This window comes from Trifolium pratense, linkage group LG3, assembly GCF_020283565.1.
Source record: "Trifolium pratense cultivar HEN17-A07 linkage group LG3, ARS_RC_1.1, whole genome shotgun sequence".
Classification (NCBI taxonomy): domain Eukaryota; kingdom Viridiplantae; phylum Streptophyta; class Magnoliopsida; order Fabales; family Fabaceae; genus Trifolium; species Trifolium pratense.
The window spans coordinates 24,903,541-24,922,129 of NC_060061.1; the positions used below are offsets into that span (position 1 = coordinate 24,903,541).

Below are 18,589 nucleotides of genomic sequence, written 5' to 3' on the forward strand. Positions count from 1 at the left end.
CAAGCTTATAGATCTAGGATGTGCAAAGAAAATGTCTTGAACATGTTCGGATCCGTCTGCAACAATCGTTCTATGTTTGAAATAATACCCGTTCTCGTCAAGTCTTTTGGAGAGGTGTTGCATTTCAGTCATTGATGCCCTCATTTTAAGTTTTAATCGATGACTTAAATTGTAGAGTTGCTTTGCCGTTGTCTTGTTGTTTGGATCCCTCTCTTTCAATGTGGACATTATATTCTTAAGCGGAACCAAATTCCTTGACATTTCCTCCATACACTGCCTTTCTTCCGGTTTGAGACGACCGACAATGAGATGACCTTCAACTACCTTGTCCAACTCGTGGTTATGTTTGCCGTTTACAATGGTCAAATGCCATGTTTTATCGGCATGATAATAAGCACGAAGTCGAAATGGACAGCCGCATTTCCTCGTGCCGGTTTGATCAAATTTTAGCTTCTTATTTGTTGACACGTATCGGCCTCCCCGCTCGCAATCCAACCTGAAATACTGCTTCCTCATATCGCTGCCGTTGTCGGATTTGCCAATTACAATTGCAAACTTTAACTTTAAGGCAATGGCCCGAGCCCATCTAATCAACTCATCTCGGTCGGTGGTTGCCATATTAGTGTAAAAATGAGCCGATGTATCAATCTTATATGCAACAGGTTTATCAGGCGGAACCTCAACAATTCCCGGGGCACAGATACCTAGCACAACCTCTCGTTTTCCCGCCATAACTACATAATATAAGAGGGATAAACACATAATTAGCCACATATAATACATATAGTACTAATGTAATATTACTTAATACATATATAATTTGTAGCACATTCTATAATCCATAACTAAGGCAATGCAAGCAAAACAGACAACACAAGTAAAGACAGTGCAGATATGATGGGAAAAATTAAACTTCCAGGAATTTCGGTTAGTATCAATCGAACGAATACTTCGGTTAGGCAAGGCAAGCAAACACAGTTAAACCAACACAAAATCAAAAGTTCCAGGAACTTCGATTCGTATTCACCGAAGGATTATTTCGATTTCTATCAACCGAACGATTATGTGTCAGAAAACCTACGAAACTAGCATATATGACAGTTAAAATAAACGAAATTAAACGGAAGATTACCTTAATATTGTGCTTCAAATCGCCTTCCAACCCTTAGCATACGTTCCAAACTTGATTTCAAGCCACGAATTGAGTGAAAAACTGATTGGATTTTCGGATCACTTTTGGTAGTATGGGGATGAAGTATTGAAAGTGATGAAGAATGTGAGAGGTTGTTGTCTATATAGACACACTTCGATTGATAGAGCCCAAAGAAATAAGCGAGTGGTTTTTAAAACTCGAATTTTTCATTAATTCGATTCGTAAAACCCGAATTTGCTAACCGAAAATTTTGACATTTTGGAAGGGCAAACTGAGATTTAAGGGGGTATAAAAGAAATGTGGGGGGCCTAAAGAGAAAATATCAAGAAGAAATAGAGGGTAGACTTCAACTTTCCAAGATTAGGGAACACATACAAAAGCCCAAGGCCTCTCTTTACTCTTAGATTTTTCATTTCATGTGTTGTTTTGGTTTCTTTGCAATTTCACTTCTCCATCATTGAAGATTAATTCAATCCATATCCATGTAGTAATGGTATAATGCACTAAAAAATTTATATTAGATTGTTGTTGGTTAAGTTTTCATTTTAAATTTGCACATTAAATTTGATTGACAGGTTATTTTTTTCCTTGATAAAATGATTGACAAATTCTTTGATCAAGCCTAATTTTTTTTTTTTACATCATAAAAGAAAGTGTGAGAAAACGTGTATGAGAGACATAGACAAAGAGGAAAGTAACAATTCATAGGAGATGTGGAGGGCGATACAAAGGATGGTAAACATAATGGAAACTGCGGATGGAAGCCGCAACTGCCAAGATAAAGCTACTTTCTTGCCTTCCCCCATTCTTGCAATTATCATATTTTATTTTATCGCTAATTAGACCCGTGCACCGCACAGGTCGATGTTCTAGTTTAGTTTGTAATTTTGGATTGGTTTAACATTTTCTCACGTTGGTTCTTATAGTCTCTCTTTTGTTAAGTGTTATTTCGTCGTTAAAGCAAAATTTATATTTGGTTCAACGTCATTATATGACTCTGTTTTGAATTACACAATTAAGTATTATATATTTCATTTGGTGCTTTATAAAACAAATTCGTTCTTTTGATTTTACTTTTATTGTCCAACTTACATGATTCATGTTGCTATCATTTATCTTTTTTTCAAGGTTTTACTTTACCTATGGTGTGGATCAATTAGGATACAATTTTTATTTTGAGGGAAACTAGAAATACACAAGAATTGAAGCAAGAATTGTGTGATTTTTGTTATTGATTTGATGGGAAAAAATGTCATTGCTGAACTTGACATATACAAATATGTTCCTTGGAGTTGGGATCTCCTAGATAAATCTTATTTACGAAATGAGATTTAGAATGGTACTTCTTCTACCCGACTTCAAAGAAGTATGAAAGTGGAGGCAGGTTGAATCGAGCTACGAAAATTGGGTTTTGGAAAGCTGCCGCCGGTATGGATAGAGTTGTGCAACATAATAATCAATTTGTTGGGCTACATTGCCTAGATATTGGTACGGTACCCAGTGGCCAGTATGGATAGGGTACGAAATACAACATTTTTTAAAAAACAAAAACTAAGCTACGTTTATGCCTGTGTAATTTTTTTTATTATATATAATTATATAGAGTTAGAATCCGTTGACACTAGGGTTAGGAATAGGCTAGGCCAGACCAGGCCTTGACAGATCTAAGTCTGGCCACAATTTTTTTTCAGGCCTAAGTCTGGCCTGCGGCCTATCAAATGTTATTTTTTTTTTTTTGCATGGCCTGAGCCTTTTAAAAGTCTGGCCTGGCCTTGTAGCATCTTTAAAAGTCTGTGTTACATTAAAGCTTCTCTATATAGTTTTTTTAAATAGGCTAAACAGGCCTTAAAAAGTTCATATTTAAATTTTTATAATTTCTACAACATTAAGAAAAAGCTAATAATATGATTAACACAATAATTAAAAACTAATAAAATAACAAATACGATTACGAAAAATAATAATTATTATAAATAATATTTTTTATAAGATATAAATAATAATATTATATAAATAATAATTATTATAAACAGGCCAGCCTATCAGGCTTCGTAGGCCTTTTTAGAAGCCTAAGCCTGGCCTATTTATGTAAACAAACCGTTTTCAAAGCCTAAGCCTAGCATTTTTAATAACCAGGTCAGGCCAGGCCAGACTTATACAGGCCGGGCCGAAGGCCCCTGTAGGCCGCCTGGCCTATTCCCAACCCTAGTTGACAACAGGTGTCAAACTTTAATTTGACACAAAATCTCAACCCTCTATTTTTTTTTAATCAAAGGCTAATAATAGTTTCCTATATTATCTCACGTGTATATCTTATTATGAGATTTTTTTTTTTGTGCATGAAAATTGATTTGTTGTTCTAAAAGAAATTTGATTTGTTTAGGAGATTTCTTCTAGGTTTTTATTTTATGGTTTGCTGTGAATGAGTTTCCAACAATTTTTAAATTTCAATCTCAACAAAACCTCTTAGGAATGAATCAAATGACAATGGTGTCTTTATCCTTTTTATATATCGATTTGCATTATAAGGGTGAATTACAAAAAGTGATATTTGGGTAAAACATATACAGAGGAAGCAGGAAGGTTCTCGCCATTGCTGCTTAGTATAATTTTGATGACATATGTAACCAAAAAAAAAAATAATAATTTTGATGACATTCATTCCCACATTTATTTTGACGATGGCACAAAAAATACACAAGGTTGAAGATGTCGTTAGCACGGATTTGAGCAAAAAATTATGACCTATTAGTTGGGAGAGATCGGTGAGCAGTTTTAGAAAAGAAAAAAAAAACTTCATCTTAATCAAATCATATCTTTTTATTTTAAGAAGTAATTGTGTGTTTTTATGGGAAAAATTGATTGTTATGTGAGAAATACAAACCGTTGGATTATACAAATCAACGGATAGGATTTGGTGTCAAACTTTAAGTTGACACCCGGTGTCAACGGATCCTAACTTAATTATATGAGTAAGCATAAAAAACAATACTTTAAAGATAATTTAAATAAAGGTGTTAAAATATCTCATTTGTTTTCACAATATTAGTAATAAATATCGATACAAAACAACCCACTTGAGTTGGTGCATTGGTATTGACTTGGGACCTGAGAGTGTGCTCCTCTTCGATTCTCTCTGGTGCCAATTTGGGTGGGCTCACATACTGCAGTAAACAAGTTTAATGTGATGCCTGGTTCTCTACCTGATTGGATTTTTGATTTCATGCCTCATCATAGTGGTTACTTCATTGGCAATGTAAGTCCTGCTAGGATGGATTTTCGCTGGTTTTGCCTTGGTAATTGCATTGCAATTTTGTCATGTTTGGCTACTACCGAGCAATCAAATGCAATCATGGACCTTATAGAATCGCGTTGGGATGTATTAATTGGCGAGATGCCTGCTAAAATATGTTATCCAGCACTTGAAAATCATGAGTGGAGAATCATAACAGGATGTGACCCCAAAAATACTAGATGGAGTTATCATAATGGAGGATCTTGGCCAGTTCTTTTATGGCTTCTTACTGCGGGTTCGAACAAGACAGGAAGGCCTCATATTGCGAAACGTGCACTTGACATTGCTGAGACCAGATTGCTGAAGGACAATTGGCCTGAATATTATGATGGAAAACATGGTAGATTCATCGGGAAGCAAGCCCGGAAACTCCAAACTTGGTCTGTTGCTGGTTACTTAGTTTCTAGGAAGATGTTCGATGATCCATCACATATGCGTATGGTGACCTTTGAGGAAGATAAACACCTAAGCCGTCAGCACAGAAGATCAAAATCCTGGGGATAAGTTCAATGCAAGAATTAGCTCAGAGACTTGATTAGTTCAACTGTTATTTTTTAGTATATTCTCTTTTGTGCCAAAGTTCTTAGGAATTACTACACTACTTAAATTTCTTAGGAATCATCTAAGGCATTAGACATAGAATGTATATCAATGTAGTTTGTTGATGGTTGGTGTATCACATCACAATATTTCTCGTCTGCAGCACTTTGTTTCGTTATCGAATTTGTTGCTCGATGTGTGTATTAAGGAGGAGGTGAATATAGCGGGCCGAATTGCAATGCATATATGGTCCCTTTGGCAAAATAGAAATGATAAGGTGTGGAATTCTAATAGTTCAAGTGCTATGCATATAGGACAACAATCGTTTAGTGCTTGGCAAGCCTGGTGCGAGGTTCAATCAAGTCGTAAACTCGAAATAACAGTCACAGTGACCCGATGATTCCATCCGGAATGGTATGGCGAAGGCCTATGTTGGAGTGGATTAAGTGTAACGTTGATGCTGGATTTTTTCAAGAGACAAATACCACTTCTGCATACCTCTTAAAAGAAATCAGTTCTGACAATAATTGAGGGGGTGAAACAGTGGCACTGTTTGCAAGCAATAAATTTGGCAATTCAAAAGGGGGATAGTCATGTGGTATTTGAGAGTGATTCTCAAATATTAGTGAATGCTATTTATGCCAATATTCATGGTTTGTCTGAATTTAGTTCAACCATTTTTAGAATTATATCTATGTTAGCTTTGTGTCTAACTTTGAGGTTAAGTGTGTTAGGAGACAAACGAATTTGATTCTTCATACACTTGTAAAGACAACCAATTTTTGGACTAGTCACCGTATCTTTGAGATTATTGAACTTTTGTTGATTAATAATATGAGTTAAGTGTGTTTTGTTAAAAATAAAATAAATTCAAGTGCATGTTTTTTAAAGTATGAAAAATAAATAAAAATATAGTTTTCAACTTTCTAAATATTTTAAAGAATTTCTTATAGAACTAGTAAAATATGAAGACAAAAAAAACTCAGATTTATAGAACGAGTAAAATATTTTAAATATCTTTTTATAGAACTTTATTAAGGCTTAATTAGTTTATTGGCCCCTTAAAGAAATTTTATGTTTTACAATGGTCCCTTAAAGAAAAAAAGGTTCAAATTGGTCCTTTATTAATATCATCGTTAGTCATAATGGTTATTTTCGTCCTTTTTTTTATAAAAAAAAAACGTTAGTTTTGACACAAGTCCACTGATACTAATGGTGTACCACCAACATCTGATTTTTTTCCTTCCTTCATCTTCCCCCTTCATTTATTTTTCAACTTCATCAACATTTTCATAAACTTCAACGACAAAATTTCAAATCTTCAACCAAACTCAAAATACACACTTTATAATATTAGTGTATTGCATCCTACAATATCAAAATATAACGATGCAACTTCAAAGGATAGGGAGGAGTAATATTCTCTTCAGATTTTTTTTTCTTCAGGTAAGTTTAAAAAAACTATTATCATAATTCAACTTGTCAAAAAAATCACACAAGTATTAAAAAAGTAAAGGTTTCTTTTATTTTATGTGAAAAAAATAAAAGGTATTATTTTATTTTTTTGGTATCAAAGAGGGCAAAAAGCCCAAAAGGTATTCTTTTATGACTATAAAAAACAACTTATCTATGTCATTAAATATTTATTAAAAAAGTAAAAGGTATTCTTGTGAAAAAATAAAAGGTATTATTTTACCAAACAATTCGAATTTTCAATCGAGAAGCAACTAGAACCATTTGATGCTAAAAATGACCTCCTAATCATGTTAGACAGTTCAGTAGACTGGATACTTAAAAAAAAAACAAATTCAATATTTAAACTTATTGTATTTTTTGTAACAGTATAATGACTAAAATTTTACTTCTCAAAGTGAATAAGAGAGAAATTGTGTAGGATATCGTAGAATAATTTAACATAATACACGGTTATTATTGAATAACAGTGTAAAATTAATTTACACTGTCGGTACATATACTATTTTCTATTTATTCATTATGTATTATTTCCTTTACATTTATTTGTATGTGACATGATTTATCATCAATAAATTAATTCGTATATATTATTATTGTAAGGGTCTTGTTAACATGTGCCCTAAGGGCATATGTTAAGATATCCAATTATAGAAACTCAATATTTAATGATGCTAGAAATTTAATGCTTCAAATGTTAAAAAGCACAAATTAACATTTAATAGTTTCTATTTTTGTTTCCTTAACATGTGCCTTAAAGGCACATGTTAACATTCTCCTTATTGTAATTTTTTTATCACAAGTATCTGACCCATTAGACCGACTAATCTGATTAGGGCGTTAGTTCTGACATAAAGTGATTTGATTCCAGACCCTCCCAATTGTATTTGCGAGAATCAAACCGTGATCTTCCCTATCAAGTCAAACGTCAATCATCACTACACCTTCTAACGATTGATTTTATTATTGGAAAATTTTTGTACCTTATCAATCAATCAATCATAATAATAATAATAATATCAATTTATGTACTAAATCACTTGTTTTTATTTTCCAAATAAAATCTAGGGTAAATAGGGTTTTACCCCCCTGCAAAATAAGTCAATTTTGCATTACCCCCTGCAAAAAAAAAACTTGGGATTATCCCCCTGCAATATGAAGATTCTCTCTTTTTACCCCCTGCTTGACAACTTGGCATAGAATCTTTATTTTTTATGAGGTGGCATGCATATGTGGCATTTATTTCATTTTTATTTTTTTAATTTGCACATGTCATTTTTATTATTAAATAAATTGGTGACAAATATTTAAAAATTCCACTTAATTAGTTTTTAAAAAAATAAAAAATATTGTGTCAAAAAAAAAATTATTAAAAATAAAATATGTTAATTCAAAAAGATATGTTAATCCATTGTTTCTAACGCAAAAAAAAAAAAAAAAAAACTCAGAATCTTTTCCTGTAACATAACACAAATCTTTCTCCTTCTCATTCTTCTTCTCAAAACCCAAAATTATTTTTTCTCTAACACAAACTCAGAATCCCAGAATCCTTTTTATCTAAAATAAAACCTAGAAATCCGCCGAATCACTCCGCCGAATTCGTCGAAACAAATGATTGATGAAGAACAAAGGCAGGAACTAGGAACCGGATTTCGTATAAAGGCAGAAACTGGGTTTTTGAATTTATGGGTTAGGGATTGAATTGATGGGATGAAGAATTGGGAAGAAGAATTATGTTTTTGGGTTAGGAAGAAATTGGGTTGTTGCAAAGGGATGAAGGATAGAAGAACAAAAGAAATTTATGATTATGTTTCTGGGTTTACCGAGATTGATTTTTGGAAGAAAAAAAATTGGGTTCTTTTTGGATTGTTGTTCTTGGTGGTGTTGATGATTTTGTTGATGTTGTTGTTGTTCTTGGTGGTGTTGATGTTGTTGTTCTTGTTGAATTATGAAAGTTATCGTAGTAGGGATGAAGGGGAAATTAGAAAAGAATTTATTATTATTTTTTTAATTTTTAGTTTATTTAATAATAAAAATGACATGTGCAAATTTAAAAAAATAAAAAATAAATAAATGCCACATATGCATGCCACCTCATAAAAAATAAAGATTCTATGCCAAGTTGTCAAGCAAGGGGTAAAAAGAGAGAATCTTCATATTGCAGGGGGTAATCCCAAGTTTTTTTTTTGCAGGGGGTAATACAAAATTGGCTTATTTTGCAGGGGTAAAACCCTATTTATCCTAAAATCTAATCTTTTGATAAAAAAGAAAATAAATCAAATAAAATTTAATGAATCAACCTTTAAAGAGATTACTATTTATTTTCTTTATTTAACCTAACACAGTTTCATATTATGTTTTATGTTTTATTATTATCATCCCTATCTATCTCTCCCTCTCTTCTCTCAACAAATCTATAGATCCTTCCAATATACCTTGTCTCACGCGGTTGCAGTTTTTGGAAGTGTCTTTGTCTTTCTGCTGTGTCGTCGTGTTTCTTCAAAATCTCCATAGAAACAAAAGAAAACCCTTTTTCGCACCATGAGACCTCAAAGAACATCGATCCACGCCATCTCCACATGGGTCAGGCGACAACCACCAAAGGTCAAGGCTTTTCTCGCCGTCGTTTCCGGTATGGCTGCTCTCGTTCTCCTCCGATTCATCGTTCACGATCACGATAATCTTTTTGTCGCTGCTGAAGCTGTTCATTCTCTCGGAATCACCGTTCTTATCTATAAACTCATGAAAGAAAAAACCTGTGCTGGTTAGTCATTCAATTTTCCCCCTTCAATTGCAAAAAATTAATTGGGTATTGTTTCTTTTATAATTTGTGTTCTTGGGTTTTGATTTTTTTGAATTGGGTAGGTTAAAAATTAAGAATTTCCCCTTTTTTGTGTTTTTATCAATGGTTGGAATTCACATGCAAAAGATCAATTTTTTGTAATTTATTTCTTCTGATTTTTATCCCTATCATAAAAAATTGAATTTTCAAACAGATTGGCATTGTTTATTTGGCTAATTTGATTTGGGTAATTTGACTTGTTATTAGGATCAATAAGAGATATGAATGAGACTTTTGATTTTGTTTTGATAAATGGTACTTTTGAATGATGTAACAGGATTATCACTCAAATCCCAGGAATTGACAGCTATATTTTTAGCTGTTAGGCTGTATTGTAGTTTTGTCATGGAATATGACATACATACCATACTTGATTTGGCTACTTTCGTTACTACGTTGTGGGTTATATACATGATTCGTTTTAAATTGAAGGCTAGTTACATGGAGGAGAAGGATAACTTTGCAATATACTATGTGGTAAGCTCCTATTGTTTCATCCTAAATTTAAAAGCATTGTCTCGTTTATATTTAAGGATAAAATTGATGATAAGTTTTAAAATATAGGGACTTATACCAATTTGACACTTTAATAAAGTCAGGGACCTTTTTGAATATTTGTAAAGTCAGGGACCTATTTGGTGGTTTACTCATTTTTCTGTCAAAGGCGAAACTTTTTCCCCTACACGGTTATTGTAAAGACAGTCAGTTTGACATTTTTAGTTTCAGTGTTCATTAAAGAGTATCTTTAGATAATAGGATGTATTATGAAACATCTCACAACTTCAATATGTCACCTGTGTGCGTGTGTGCGGAATGGTAGTGTACATGGAAATTTATTGTTCGTGATGCTGAAATATCATATTTTTCACCGAGTCTTTAACTATTTTTTTTACAACATTCAAATTGTCATATTATCTTTACAATACTGATGCAAATTTCCTTCTGCATGAATAATATGATTATGAAATCTGGATCTGTAGAATAACTCGGGTGAATGGTAATGTGTAACATGCTAACAAGATATCATGCAAAATGGACTTGTAATTACTAACCTGTAGTATTGGTTGTGATTCTTAGAACAAGGGACTTCAAACTCATCATATTCCTGCATATTAGAGTGGGGTGCGCATGATTTACTAGGATAAAACGAAGCGCTACATTATCAAATAAAAACTGATGCAGTTGTATATGAATACGGCTCTCCTTTAATCCCCCTCTTCTTTCATTTCTGCACTCTGCATATTTTTAAGAATTTAAATTATTCCTCTTTCTAAAAGCTTGATTTTGTCACTTTTTGCTTGTAACTTGTGCATTTACCTTCCACCAGCATCATCTTGACATACTTTACTTGTTGAAAATGGATGCAGGTGATACCATGTGCCGTGTTAGCCCTGCTCATTCATCCATCAACATCTCATCATATATTGAACAGGATTTTCTGGGCGTTCTGTGTATATCTGGAAGCTGTTTCTGTACTGCCCCAACTTCGGGTCATGCAGAACACTAAGGTATAAATGTTTAACTCCGGGTTCTATGTCCATCATCTAATGTATGGGATCTGATTCTATTACTTCCATTCTGAATTGTTTCGTTTTATTTTTTCAGATTGTTGAGCCATTCACCGCACATTATGTATTTGCACTCGGTGTAGCAAGATTCTTGAGCTGTGCTCATTGGGTTCTTCAGGTCTGTCCTTTAATTCATTTGCAAGTTTATAACTATACATTTTTCTGAATTGACTTGTTGATCAAGGAGTGAAATATGAACATTATTTCATACATTTTAGTTTCTCTCATTTTCGGTGGTATAAGTATAACAAAAGTACAAAACCAATTAAAGGGCATCTTGTGCTGTAAAGATCTTGCCATTTTGAGAGGGCCAAACCCATTGTGTGCGTTTGTTGTATGCTACAATAGACAAGGCAGTCATACATTGTATTTGCATAATTCCATCGGAGTTGCAATATTTGTGTGTTCTGTCTCTTTAAGTTTACATCTTATTGTTGTCATCTGGTTACAAAATTGCTGTTGCTCTTGCCTCGTTTCTTTTGTTTTAACCGCACGTCTCCTACTAACTTACTATTTCTTGCAACAGGTGTTAGATACCCGTGGACATTTATTGGTTGCCTTGGGCTATGGTTTATGGCCGTCAATGGTTCTTATCTCAGAAATTGTTCAGACATTCATCTTAGCAGATTTCTGTTACTATTATGTGAAAAGGTTAGTAACAGTTCATAATATAGTCCTTTATTTTTACTTGTATCTGCGGTGACTAAAGATATTTCCCACATGACTCTGCACTGTTCTAATGATATTTATTGAATTGCAGTGTTTTCGGCGGACAGCTTGTTCTACGCCTTCCCTCTGGAGTGGTGTGATTGAAGATCTACGCCCTCAGATTTTCTTTTAACTTAATCAGGCACCATGTTTGGTTACTCATGTTAGACTTAGAGTACATTTTGTGTTGACATGCTTATTCTGTAAAGTTGGGGATGAAAGATAGCTAAATATATTTTATGTTCTGAGGTACCATTATTTATCATGTCTGGAAATGCTTTATACTACATAAAAGTCTCTATTTGCTTAGAGTTTTTGTTACAACTATTCCACATGCTCAAGTTCTACCAAGTCTTAGGTCGTGGTCTACATCTTTTGTTTTTTGGTTGTTGCTGTGGGATCTAATGAATTTTTTCAGATCATAAACTTGCTTTGAGAGTGAATAAAGTCAATATACTATAGTATTCTTCATTAAATCATTACTTAAAGTTATGATAATAATTAATAGAAATAATAGTAATTAGTCTTGCATCACAACTGTACAAGACTTCATGCACACAGGTTCCTTGCTAGAATCCCCTCAAAAGTAATTCCAGTTCCAAAACCAAGTATCATCCCCATTTAGAATCTCCTCCACTTGCCTTTCTAATCTTCTTGCCCTCTTCTAGCATATACTCCAGCACATAAACAATAGTGTTGCTGCTAGCATTTCCATAATCCATTAGAGCTTTTCTACTAGCATTCAACTTCCCCGGTGACAACTCAAGCCGCTTCTCCACACGATTCAATATTGCAGGCTCGCCTAGATGCACGGCACAAAATAACTTATTGTACTTCTTATTCTACAACCCAAAAACATCAATTAGTTTATCACAGAATCCCTCAACATTGTCTTTGATTATCTGTGGAGGTTCCCTTGCTAGCATGAAACTTATGCCCTCATCTGTCAGCTTCCCATCAATTTTCTTCTGTGTCTGGTATAAACTCCTGAGCTGAAGTATGAAGCTTAAACAACATTGTTTCAGTTTCAAGTATCGGGTTTGAGCCAATTATCATAGTATCAGCACCATCTCCAAAGGTGCCACACCAACAAGATCATAAGGACTATCAACACTTGGTGGCTTGAATCCAATAATCGTAGTTTTAGAAGTAGCAAGCAAAACTCTATTTCCAGGGTTGTTCTCAGCTATGTCTTTTGCAACACGAAGGCCAGCTACACCTCCCGAGCATCCAGCGAAATAGAACATTGTTCTATGAATTTTTGGATTTAGTCCTGTCCTAGTCCTTTTGATAAGTATAGGTCGCTGCGGGGTAATCTAGCTTCACTAGATGAAACTTAAACCACATGATGAGTTATGTCTGATAAGGGTCTGCCCCAATTCTTTAGGCAAACTTGGGAAGCTTCAATAGCCATTTGTGATGTGTTACTGCCTTGCTACATATCTCTAAACGTTGTTTTACAGTTGAAGGCTCGAAGCGCCTTCAACGACAAGTTCTTAATACTTCCTTAGTATCTCCTCATTCATAACAACATACCTTGTTTTTACTGTGGTTGTCTTGCCTGTTTATACTACATGAAGCCAAATTAAAATGTGGTAATTTAATTTAATAGTGACATAAATGTAACCTATCAACAGTTAGTTTTATGATAGAGAATATCTGGTAAATGCAACTTTGTTTGAAGAGTAATTAAACTTAATTTAGTAGCTCTTTTATATTATCTTTATTTGGAAATAGAACTTCATAGTGAGAAGTTATAACAATTTGGTAATTGGTACCTCTTTAGTTTTTCTTATTCGAAAGGATACTATATTTTGCCAAAGTTATGTAAAAATAGCAATTTTTTGATCTAACGTGGTATCTTATTTTGTCAAAAGTTATGTCCAAATAGTCCTCTCTGTACCACAATTCAAATGAAAAGGACCACATTTGTATAATTTTCAAAACAATATACTATTTCCGACCAAAAATAAAAGATTAAAATGTAACAATGAAAGTGAAACTACACTGCAACTCCACGGATAAGTCTAGTTATGTACAAGGCATCATAGTATTTGGTCACCATATTTGGTCACACGTAAAAATAAATATCATTTAATTATTCAAAAAATGTATTATTTAATTAGTTTTTTTTTCTTCTACTTTTTATTAAACATACGCGTGTGACTAAATGGATTGATCAAATTATTGTGTCGATTCAAAATTTCCTCTTAAAAGTAGAATAAATAAAGTTTCGAAAAATGTCAAAGAAACAAAGTTGTTGATTTTTTAAACAAAATTATGATTTTTATTTGAGTGATAACTTTTAAAGTATTGATTGACTACACAACTTTTAATGTTATGCATTTTCCTTTTCATTTTTATAAAATATGAGAAGGGTAAAGTAAAGATTTATACAACAACGTGCAGTTAAGAAAACCAGTGAGGGGGGGTATGAAAATATTATTTTTACTGCATATACTGTACCATGTGACTAATATAGAACTGGGCCCAACCCAAATTAGGCCCATTCCAACAACAGATTTCATTTTCAATCCGAAAAAGAAAAATGATATTTTCTCTTTAGGCCCCCCACGTTTCTTTTATACCCCCCTTACTTACGTTTTTGCCCCTGCACGGTGTTTCGGGTTATACGAATCGAACTTTAAAACAATTCGGTTAATAGAAATCGATCGCGTTTAACTTCGAGTTTTGTCAACCGAAGTTAACTGATATAGAAACAGAAGCATTTCATAACCTCTCAGTTACGTATTTTCTTCTAAACACCAACAACACCACTCCTTCTTCTTCTTGAGAGCGATTTTGTGGAAAACTTCAACATCCTATCTCAAACCATTCTTAATCAAGTAAGTTCCATGCATTTACATTCACTCTTTTCTCATTCCATGTTTTTCTTATCACATTCACTCTTTTCTACGTTTTTTTTCCCTCCCTGAGTAATTTTCTATCTCAAAATTCTATGTTTGAATTGTTGAATTAATGATTAGTTGTTAGTTTAGTTAGATGTTAACATGAATGCATGTGATATTAGGTTCAATTTGTGTATGTCATTAGTTGGTATTATGGTCTACACTACGTGTTCGACAAAATGTCTAAGTCAAATTAAATGTGTTTCCATACGAATAATGTTTCCATAGGTGTTAGCATTAAACGTTGATTGAATTATAGTTTGAATTTATCATAGTTTATAAGATTGTATTGAGTTTGACGATATGTTTCCATGTTAGGATAAATATGGAAGAAAATGTTGGGAGAGGTAGGCATGGCAAGCCAAGCAATGCAAATGCTTCCGCTCGTAGAGAGCTTGCTGCAAATCGCCCTGCCAAACGAGGTCGTAGTAAGCAGCAAGGACCAATTCCCGCGCGAGGGACACATGATGCTGAGGCGGGTGGTTCGCGTACGCGTACACGGTCACGTTTAGGCCAAGCACAAAATGCTGCTGAGGATGATGATTTTGACGCGGATCAATTTCTAAATCAGGATGCCGAGTATGGCGAACCTGAAGAACCGCAACCTGATGAACTGCAACCTGATGAACCGCAAATTGAAGAACCGCAACAACCACCACGACGGAGACCGCAACAGCGACCACGGCAACCACGACGAGATGCAGCAAATGAGGGTTATGGAGGAGGACCAAGTGATATGTCATTATTAACACAATACGGAAATCATAGGGCGGTTCCGATATGGGATGCAGAACCAGATGATCACGAGGTACCGTTAAGTGTATTAATTGTTTTATTAAATGTATTAATTGTTTTAAATACTGTGATTATGTTAATTAAGTTTTCAATGTTTTGTGTTGTTGGAATTTTTCAGGTTTTAAAGAGGACTCTGCGTTGCCAAGCTAGCGGGAAAAAGGTTATGGACATCGTCAAACCGCCTCGTAGTGAGAGGTGGTTTTGGGATCCAATAGAAGCATCGGGATTGGAGCCGCTTACCCGTGTCAATTTTAGCGTACTTGACTATGGGGTTATATGGGCATTTGTTGAAAGATGGCATCCGGAAACAAGTACTTTCCACCTTCCGTTAGGTGAGCTCGGCATCACATTGGACGATGTACAATGTCTGTTACATCTTCCAATCCAAGGAAAGTTTTTGAACCATACGAAGATGTCAAGGGGAGAAGGGGCTGACATGGTTAGTTCATATCTAGGAGTTGAGCGAGAGGATATTGATAAAGCATTTGCCGAAACCAACGGGGTACATTTGAAGCATACTACCCTGCAAACTCTATACACAACAAACCAGACGTCTGCTGAAAGAGCGATTGCTGAAAATAAGCCGGCGCATGTTGTTAGGCTTTACAGGGAGAGGAGCGTAAGGGCTTTTATGCTACATTTGGTCTGTTGTACAATATTCAGCAACAAGAGCAGTTACTACGCGGATGTTGTGTATTTGCAGTACTTTCAAGATTTGTCATGCGTTCATGAATGGAATTGGGGTGCTGCTGCTCTTGTTCATCTGCAGCATTATTTGGATCACGGATCTGCGGTTAGCACGACTCAGATGGCTGGCTACATGTCATTTCTTCAGGTAAAAATATCTGAGCGTTATATAAGATATTATTTGTATTTGTCTAATTTGTCACATAGACTATGTTTGGCTATAATGAATCTTGTTCGTCATACTTTCAGGGATGGATTATTGCGCACTTTCCGAGACTTAGTGTGTGGGTGGAGGCTCCTAGATATACAGCGAACATGCCACTAAATTCAAAGGTTGTTCCTGGGCAAGGACATAAGGATGCAGCTGGATATAGAAGCAGTTTGGACAATATTCAAACTTACGATTGCGTGTTCAGCCCGTATGATGCCCACCGACAAGTGCGACCTTTGATAAATGCATGTTGGTTTTCTGGATGGTTAAGGTGTGGTAAATTGAAAGCCAAGCATTTGCCGGAACGTGTGCTAAGACAATTTCAACATGTGCAAGGCATTCCAAGAAACCCGAGTATGTCTGCAACGCCGGGGATGAACTTGTGTGAGATAGATCGTGTGTTTACGGAAGAATTGGAGCTGAGAATGATAGATGAAGAGATGAGGGGTCGGCCTGTTACAAGCCCGTGGGACACTGAACCCGGATATATGTCATGGTTTTATAGAGTGTCGCATCCAGTTATGCGACCCGTAGAAGCTCCTGAATCACCACCAAGGCCACCTAATTTAGAGGTGTTAATAGAGGCGGCGGAAGCAAGAAATGACCCTAATCTAATGCAAGTTTGCCGGAGTGTAAAGGTTGAGGTCGAAAGGGCAGTTCGCGATGGTGAGGCGGTTGAAGGAACTCCAATTCATGGTACTTTGCAGCGGATTCTGAATTTGCTTAATCCGATACTTGCTTATAGGCGAATTAAGCGGGGGAAGGGGACACGCTACCACACTCGGGGGTAGACTTTGTTTGTTTTTGTAACTTTAATGTTGACGTGGTTGTTTATAAACTCTGATGTTTGTTTTTATTTTTGATGTAACTTTGATTATGACAATCGGATGTAGTACACTACGTATTTTAGTATCGTTTAATTCGTAATTTGTTACCGGTTGTTACGTTTTTTATTAATCGCTAAAATATTTTTAGATTGGATGGTTAATATGTTGATGCTCTGTCATATATAACATACTAAAATGTGTTATAAACAGGTTTGGACCTCAAATGTGTAGAGGTTGTGCAAGGCAAAGACTCACATTGACTGGTTTTTTGGCCTGATATACTTCGGTTTATACGGCCCGAAATTGTTTAAATTCCCAGTAATTTCGGTTTGTATCAATCGAAACTTATGTTTCGGTTTCTGCGGGTCGAAATAAGTTATATTTTGCGAAATTCATGTGTATAGGGGGTATAAAAGACATGATGGGGGGGATTGAAGAATGGTATGATTGAAGAAAGGTAGGATTTAACTCGATATTAAAGTTGTTTCGATTGAACTCTAATATTGAAACGAACTTTAATACTAAAACGAAATTAGACAAATCAAACACAATAAACGGAAATTAGGAATTACATCGGAATGAAATTGTTACAACGCATCAAATGGAAACATGATTTCGATCTTCCGGACGAACAAGGCTAGCAAGGATGGCTTCGACAGATCTTGTCAGCGTTGCATCTAATTCGATAGGCCCCCTGTTGCTATACTGCTCGAAAATTGAGAACATAGTTTCAATATCATCATTGTTTTCAAGCATCATATCGGTGAAGGAAATGCGTCCGTCGGGACCGATCGACGGTTTACGGTACTTGAGACTCGAAACTGTTCTGTTATCGTTCTGGTTGTTGGTGGTACGATTCAGCTCGTTCAGTTGTTGTTTCAGACCATCGAACGTTTCACCATCGTTAATGCGAAACAAAATTGGTTTTTCGTGGTTGAAGTAAACTGCTGCAAGGGTAGATCTCATGCGTTGTGTGAGTGAGACATCCATTTTTTTGTGAGTTGAGTGTTGAAAAAAGATGTGGTAATGTACATTAATTTATAGATCATATTGTTGCACATTATTGTGGTAGGTGATGGTTAATGTGGTAGGTGATGGTTAATGTGGTAGGTGAAGTTTAAATGGTAGGTGATGGTTATTGTTGCACATATTGATTAATTAAAAAACTTACAACTTACATTGTTAATTCAAACATTCATTAACTGAAAATTACGTAACATAATATAAAATTCAACAACAACATAAACGGAAAATCAAAACATAAACGGAAAATCAACAACATAAGGTAGCATACAAACGTGGATATTTCGGATCAATTTCAATCCAGTCGAACATTTTTCTCACATCTTCATCATCTTTCAACTCTTTCCATTCGTATTTCCGTGGTGCATCATCATATCCTCCAACATGGTCAGCTGCCAGATCGATATATGACTCATAATACTCTAGTTTGTCTATTTTGATTTGTCTAGCGTATTTGAAGCGATACATGGCTTCAATCGTATTTTTGATAGTTTGAAGAGTTGTTAAAGTGTTTTTCAAATCAACGCAGAACAACTCGTCGTTACCGCGAAACTTGAT

The 18,589-nt window shown here is 34.9% G+C and overlaps 4 protein-coding genes and 1 pseudogene across 4 annotated transcripts; 3 read left to right on the forward strand and 2 right to left on the reverse strand.

Annotated features, from left to right (window-relative positions):
- The first annotated feature begins 3,640 nt into the window (after nt 1-3,640).
- Nucleotides 3,641-4,952, forward strand: LOC123914834 (probable alkaline/neutral invertase F). The gene is made up of 3 exons (XM_045966002.1): nt 3,641-3,708; nt 4,203-4,232; nt 4,310-4,952. Exons 1-3 carry the CDS (start codon nt 3,641-3,643, stop codon nt 4,950-4,952), a joined length of 741 nt encoding a protein of 246 aa, XP_045821958.1.
- A 3,842-nt stretch (nt 4,953-8,794) lies between these two features.
- On the forward strand, nt 8,795-11,888 carry LOC123913695 (ER lumen protein-retaining receptor erd-2.2-like). The gene is made up of 6 exons (XM_045964513.1): nt 8,795-9,225; nt 9,581-9,780; nt 10,671-10,811; nt 10,909-10,989; nt 11,398-11,522; nt 11,632-11,888. Exons 1-6 carry the CDS (start codon nt 9,003-9,005, stop codon nt 11,678-11,680), a joined length of 819 nt encoding a protein of 272 aa, XP_045820469.1. The 5' UTR covers nt 8,795-9,002; the 3' UTR covers nt 11,681-11,888.
- Nucleotides 11,889-12,128: 240 nt separating this feature from the next.
- Nucleotides 12,129-13,132, reverse strand: LOC123914835 (annotated as a pseudogene).
- A 1,194-nt stretch (nt 13,133-14,326) lies between these two features.
- On the forward strand, nt 14,327-17,108 carry LOC123913694 (protein MAIN-LIKE 1-like). The gene is made up of 4 exons (XM_045964512.1): nt 14,327-14,425; nt 14,807-15,296; nt 15,402-16,118; nt 16,220-17,108. Exons 2-4 carry the CDS (start codon nt 14,814-14,816, stop codon nt 16,970-16,972), a joined length of 1,953 nt encoding a protein of 650 aa, XP_045820468.1. The 5' UTR covers nt 14,327-14,425; nt 14,807-14,813; the 3' UTR covers nt 16,973-17,108.
- A 497-nt stretch (nt 17,109-17,605) lies between these two features.
- On the reverse strand, nt 17,606-17,998 carry LOC123914836. The gene has a single exon (XM_045966003.1). It carries the CDS (start codon nt 17,996-17,998, stop codon nt 17,606-17,608), a length of 393 nt encoding a protein of 130 aa, XP_045821959.1.
- Between the last annotated feature and the right edge of the window lie 591 nt (nt 17,999-18,589).

Bases quoted from the DNA above. Each gene is read 5' to 3' on its own strand.
- LOC123913695 (XM_045964513.1), top strand. From the start codon at position 9,003: ATGAGACCTCAAAGAACATCGATCCACGCCATCTCCACATGGGTCAGG. The intron at 9,781-10,670 runs GTAAGCTCCTAT...AAATGGATGCAG, and splicing joins ACTTTGCAATATACTATGTG to GTGATACCATGTGCCGTGTT. The intron at 10,990-11,397 runs GTCTGTCCTTTA...TTCTTGCAACAG, and splicing joins GTGCTCATTGGGTTCTTCAG to GTGTTAGATACCCGTGGACA.
- LOC123913694 (XM_045964512.1), top strand. From the start codon at position 14,814: ATGGAAGAAAATGTTGGGAGAGGTAGGCATGGCAAGCCAAGCAATGCA. The intron at 15,297-15,401 runs GTACCGTTAAGT...GGAATTTTTCAG, and splicing joins CAGAACCAGATGATCACGAG to GTTTTAAAGAGGACTCTGCG. The intron at 16,119-16,219 runs GTAAAAATATCT...TCATACTTTCAG, and splicing joins GCTACATGTCATTTCTTCAG to GGATGGATTATTGCGCACTT.
- LOC123914834 (XM_045966002.1), top strand. From the start codon at position 3,641: ATGGTGTCTTTATCCTTTTTATATATCGATTTGCATTATAAGGGTGAA. The intron at 3,709-4,202 runs GTAAAACATATA...TCACAATATTAG, and splicing joins TTACAAAAAGTGATATTTGG to TAATAAATATCGATACAAAA. The intron at 4,233-4,309 runs GAGTTGGTGCAT...AATTTGGGTGGG, and splicing joins CGATACAAAACAACCCACTT to CTCACATACTGCAGTAAACA.
- LOC123914836 (XM_045966003.1), bottom strand. From the start codon at position 17,998: ATGGATGTCTCACTCACACAACGCATGAGATCTACCCTTGCAGCAGTT.